Consider the following 6,174-nt stretch of genomic DNA (forward strand, 5'->3'; position numbering starts at 1 on the left):
TACAGATTCATGCTCTATGCTCCGCTCAAAACTTTTGTCAGTTCTATGATGCGAATTTCTATAGAGTAGTGTCAGTAGTCGGATCCCGTTTTATACACAAAAATGGCCGACCGGCGACCATGGCTACGCCACTAGCTGGAATGGCACAATTACACAACAAGACCAATTTTACTTCTAATGCTTTTTAGACGTCCACGAGGCATCTAACTTGCGTGCATAATGCAAATTATTGCACTCTAGTGCTGAATTTCGGCGAAAAAAATTAAAAAAAGGCATTTTTTAGAGACGAAATAGTGCTTACTGTTGTACACCTCCGTTATCTAGATGGAACAGATGATCAGCTACGCTGGTGCACCCAGGGATATTTATTTAACACTTTAAATTATTATCGCAGTACGAATCGGTACAACGTCTAAAAATATCCACAAAGTACAGAACGATACACCGATATCAAATTAAGCTCAGACACGGAAGAAAATAATTAAAATCGAGGGGGGGGGATGCGATATGATATATCCAGGTCAACGTGCTTGGTAACCACTTCGTCGATCACAGATCATATACCTCAATAATCTACAGCGACGAGATTGCAATTCAGCGTGGGTTAAGATTTTTAACTGATTTTGGATATATATAAATATATAGGCATACATATATATATATATATATATATATATACCTCAATAATCTACAGCGACGAGATTGCAATTCAGCGTGGGTTAAGATTTTTAACTGATTTTGGATATATATATATATATAGGCATATATATATATATATCGTTATTTATATCACGATTTTAATTCGCTTCAGATTAAAAGAGTTTCGGACCCGAAGCGTTTTCGACTAGACACTTTTCGAAGAAAGAAGTTTTTTCCTTGTTCCACGAGGTGACGTATACACGTGCAGGTAGCGCCGATAGCAACCGAAGATGTGCCTGGATGAATCAAGGAGATGCGTGCTGATGGAAAGATGGAAACAGTGACTCACGCGTTTGCGAACAATTGTTAGCGTTTGCCTTTGTCGGCCATTGTTGTCATTGTTTGCTAATGCGAGGTGGAACGCTGTCCGTCATCTGTACTCTAGTTCACACGCACACACACGCACGAGTGCGTGCGAACGTGCGTACGTGTATGATTCTAAACTCCGTATAGCTCGCGTCGTTCGCTTCACCCCCAACTCCTCCCACCCTCGTACACCCCCACCCCACCCCGCCGGACGCACGGGAGTCACCCGGCCCCGCAGAAACACCTCCCCTGCGCACAAAGCACGACGGCTGACGTCATCGAGCAACGCAGTCACGTTCAAACAGCACCGACAATGAACGCCGCCGAGCGTGAAGTTGGCCGCCGGCAGCGACGACGACGACGATGACGACGGCGGCGACGGCGCGACGGAGAACTCTCACGTGAACCCGCGGCAGCAGCGACGGTACCTGGGTGCGATTGCCTGCGAGCGAGCGTGCACAAGCAATATACAAGCTGACAGCTCGGTCGAGAAACTGCATGGGAAAGCAATAGACATGCAGCCACCTAAATATCCAGGCTGCATGAGAACGCAATAGACAGCCACATAAATATCCAGGCTGCATGATAACGCAATAGACAGCCACCTAAATATCCAGATTGCATGAGAACGCAATAAACAGCCGAAAATCGAGAGTGAATGGAAAAGCAATTGTCCTCTACCTGAAGGTTCGGGCGCTGCATGGGAGGCCAATATACAACCTTAAAGATCCAGGTTGTATGGGAAAGCAATATACAACCTGACAGGTGGAGGTATAGACTTGCATGGGACAGCAATAGATAAAAACTCTAGACCGACAGGTCTGGATAGAAGAGCAATAGATAACCTTAAAAAAACCGGGATAGATAGATCAATAATTGACAACCCCCAAAGGGCAGGGCTGTACAGAATTAAGTAATAGGCCACACAAGGAGATAGACCAGATAGAAAGGCAATAGACGGTAGACCCTAGAAGACAGACTTAGACAGAAACTTATTGGCAAGCCACAGAAACGAGCACTTTAGAGAATAGAATATTATCAGTTGAAAACCTTAGAAGCTAGTACTGTAGACCTACAGGATTAAACAATATAAGACCTAAGAGGGCATACCTAGATAGAAAGACAATATCAAGGGGACCTAAATCCCTTATATATTCTATATTCCTCTTTTATGCGCGCTATACTACTCTCTTATGTACTATATAGTGATCTATCATGTGTTGTGTATAGTGCGATCTTATAGTACTGTATAGTACTCTCTTATGTGCTCCTTAGTACTCTATTGTGTGCTATTTAGTACTCTCTTGCGTCCTACATATCTATATATTATCAGGAGTTAATAAAGACAAATCCTGACAAAGGGGCAGCGTGGGGATGAGAGTAGTCAAGGCCCGAGGTAGTTCACGCCTGACTGCATCGCAAAACAATAAATATTTACGTCGAACAGTATTGGAACTGTGCCAAAATCTTACCTAGCTTCTTGATTCAGGGCCTACATGCATCTGTGCGCATACACACGCATATTTCGTGCATACACACGCGCGCGCACGCACATGCACACACACGCCCGCGCGCGCACGCACACACGTACATACACACACACGCGGGCGCGGGCGCACGCACGCACGTCTCCTCCCTCTCTGTCTGGCCTTGATCTCTGCTTGACTCGATCTCCACTCTACTCTACTCTATATTAGCACCCCCACCACCAGCCGAGCAATCACTACCTATCCACTCAGCGGCGTCGAGCCAGACTCTGACATCGATATGATCTTGTTTTGGACACGCGCTTGCCTTCGTTCGGATGCCTTGTTCTTATATACACGTCCTCGTCTCAAGTACGTTGGTATTGCGGGTTGACGACGCATACAGTTGACTGTTACGTATATGCTTGGCCACTCTCGCTCTCTTTTTGTCTCTTAATTGCTGTCTATCTCTCTGCCTCTCTATTTCTCACAGTCTCATCATCAAGGTGGGACTGTACCAGATATTCTGCTCTACTACACCGTGGCCGAATGTTGAACGGACGAGCAAGTCCGTCTGTGTTATCATCATTATTATTTTACGAGCGACCCAATTGAATGTGAAAAGAGGAACACACGCGACTGGAAAACAGAGCAGACGCACGTCTATATCGACATTTTACGGTCAGAGGCACCGAACCTTGTAAGACCATATACCGTTGTCGGGCCACATTCCCTCGTGTGGCAGATTCTACTGTACGTGAAATGATCTATCATACATTATACACGCACACACACACGCACCACAATAACACACACACACACACCACAGTAACACACTCTCACACACACACACACACACACACACACACACACACACACACACACACACACACACACACACACACACACACACACACACGCACACACACCATAAACACACACGCACACATTAGACCGGTCTTGTCTAGAAATGGGAAGCGAGATGCATAGATGAAGAGGGGAACGAGGGGAAGAAGAAGAAGAAGAAGAAGTAGTAGTAGTAGTAGTAGTCGTAGTAGTAGTAGAGGAAGAAGAAAAAGATAAAGAAGAAGAAGAAGAAGAAAAAGAAGAACAAAGACAACAACAACGACAACAACAACAACAAAGGATAAATTGGGGATGGATAAAGGGAATCAATTATTTGACAAGTAACCGGGTCAATAGAAGTATTGGATGACGTCACGTCAGCATTAGTTTACGACAGTGAGTCTTGTCGCCATAGTGGCAGCAGACAGTGGGAGGTAGCCGTCATGTTAATAGCTAGCTGCCCCTGTGATTGTCACATACGGCTGAAATCGGCTTACTAGGGCAGTATGCACGTACACTGGAACACACACACGCATACGCACCTATACACTCGCACACGCATGCACACTTTCTTATAAAATATATAGAAGAGTCAGTGAGAGGTAACTCTTCGATTGCCAAGGAAGACCCCGCCCCTCCAGTCCTCACCCCAGGTGTAAACATTGTCTAAGTGCGCATGCGCACACACACTCACCTTCGCTGTGGTGGCTGGCCCCAAACAGCATGTGCAGCTCTCGCTTACTGAGATGGTGGTGAATGGTGTTCACCTGGAAATAGAATAAAACAACGTTCAATTGCAGTGATGATACCATAATAATGATGATAATAATGATAATTGCTTGGTAGACAGATATAGATATAGATATATACATATATAGAGGGCTATACAGAGAAGAGGAGCCAGAGAGCGGGAGAGAGAAAGAGGGAGAGAGCAGACGGTCAGACGCACACCACTCAGACACAACATGAGGATCTGTCTCTGTCTCTCTCTCTCTCTCTCTCTCTCTCTCTCTCTCTCTCTCTCTCTCTCTCTCTCTCTTATGCTACCGTGTCCTAAACTACCTGTCTAGCATCTACTCTGTCTCACTTCAGTATCTACGCTGTCCTTCGTATCTACCTGGTCCTAAGCGCATCTAACTATTCACTAGAACTTACCTGTCCTATGCATCTACGCTGTCCTAGCATCTACCGTTCAAGCATGCTACCTGTTTTAGCATCTAACACTGTCCTAGCATGCAAACCTGTGCTAGTACTTACATGTCCAATCATCACCTGTCATAGCACTACCTGTCTCTATGTCTACGCTGTCCTAGCACTACCTGCTCGTTAAATAAACACTGTACTAGTGTCTACTTGTCCTAGCATACCTTCTATTAAATAAAACCTGTCCTAGTTATCTACCTGTCCCCCCACCCTAGCATCTACCTATCCTAGAACTTAACTATCCTTGCATCTACCTGTCCTAGCGTCTACCTATCCTAGCATCTACCTGTCCTAGTATCTACCTATCCTAGAACTTACCTGTCTAGCATCTACCTATCCTAGCATCTACCTGTCCTTACAATACAACCTGATCTAAGCATCTACCTGTCCTTAAATAACCGCGTCCTAGCATTACCTGTCCGTAGTGTTCTACCTATCGCTAGCACTACTGTCCTTAAATAAACCTGTACTAGTAACCTACCCTGTCCTAGCATCTACTACCTAGAACTCAAACTATCTGCATCTACCTGTCCTAGTGTCTACCTATCCTAGCATCTACCTGTCCTTAAATAAACCTGTCCTAGTATCTACCTGTCCTAGCATCTACCTATCCTAGAACTTAACTATCCTTGCATCTACCTGTCCTAGTGTCTACTTGTCCCTAAGCATCTACCTGTCCTACGCATTTAACCGTGTCGCTAGGCATCTACCTGCTGCTAAAAACTAACCTGTCCTAGCATCTAACCTGTTATAGCAATTAACCTGTCTTAGCATCTACCTGTGCTAATATCTACCTGTCCTAGAACTTACCTGTCCTAGCAGCTACCTGTCCTGGCAGCTACCTCTCCTTAAATAAACATGTCCTAGTATCTACCTGTCCTAGCATCTACCTATCCTAGAACTTAACTATCCTTGCATTTACCTGTCCTAGTGTCTACTTATCCTAGCATCTACCTGTCCTAAAAATAACCTGTCCTAGCAGCTAACCTGTCTCCAGAAACTTAACCTGGTCCTAGTCAATCTACTGTCCTAGATATCTACCTGTGCCTAATATCTACTTGCGCTAGTCTTAACGGCTTCCTAGCATCTACCCTGTTCAGCATCTACCTGTCCTTAAATAAAGCCTCGTCCTATATCTACCTGTCACATAGCCATCTTACCTATCCTAGAACTTACTATCCTTGACATCTAACTGTCCTAGCATCTACCTGTCCTAGGCGACACTACCTGGCCTGCAGCTACCTGTTCTAGCATCTACCTGTCTACGCATCTAATAGTCCTAGAACTTTACCTGTTCTAGCATCTACGCTGTCGCTAGATATCTCCTGTGCTAATCATACTACCTGTCCCTAGCATCTACCTGTCATAGCATCTACATCTGTCCTACAGAACTTACCTGCCTAGCAATCTACTTGTCCTAGCAGCTAAGACTACTGTCATAGCATTTACATGTCCTAGAACTTACCTGTCCTAATATTTACCTGTGCTAATCAATCTCCTGTCTAGACATCTACCTGTCATAGCATCTACCTGTCCTAGACTTGACCTGTCCTACGCATGCTACCGTCCTAGGCAGCGAGCCTGTCATAGCATGCTACTCCTGTTCTAAAGAACTTACCTGTCCTAGAATGCTACATGTCCTAGAACTTACCTG

The 6,174-nt window shown here is 45.0% G+C and overlaps 1 protein-coding gene across 1 annotated transcript in view; it reads right to left on the reverse strand.

Moving 5' to 3' along the window:
* Nucleotides 1-4,086, reverse strand: part of LOC106812767 (A disintegrin and metalloproteinase with thrombospondin motifs 18-like) — a gene marked incomplete at both ends in the record, with an annotated part of 15,456 nt that extends 11,370 nt beyond the window's left edge. Inside the window, 1 exon segment of the mRNA XM_014816737.1 lies at nt 4,012-4,086. Coding sequence (XP_014672223.1) covers nt 4,012-4,086 — 75 coding nt within the window.
* Between the last annotated feature and the right edge of the window lie 2,088 nt (nt 4,087-6,174).

This window comes from Priapulus caudatus, unplaced genomic scaffold (assembly GCF_000485595.1).
Source record: "Priapulus caudatus unplaced genomic scaffold, Priapulus_caudatus-5.0.1 Scaffold684, whole genome shotgun sequence".
Classification (NCBI taxonomy): Eukaryota; Metazoa; Priapulida; class Priapulimorpha; order Priapulimorphida; family Priapulidae; genus Priapulus; species Priapulus caudatus.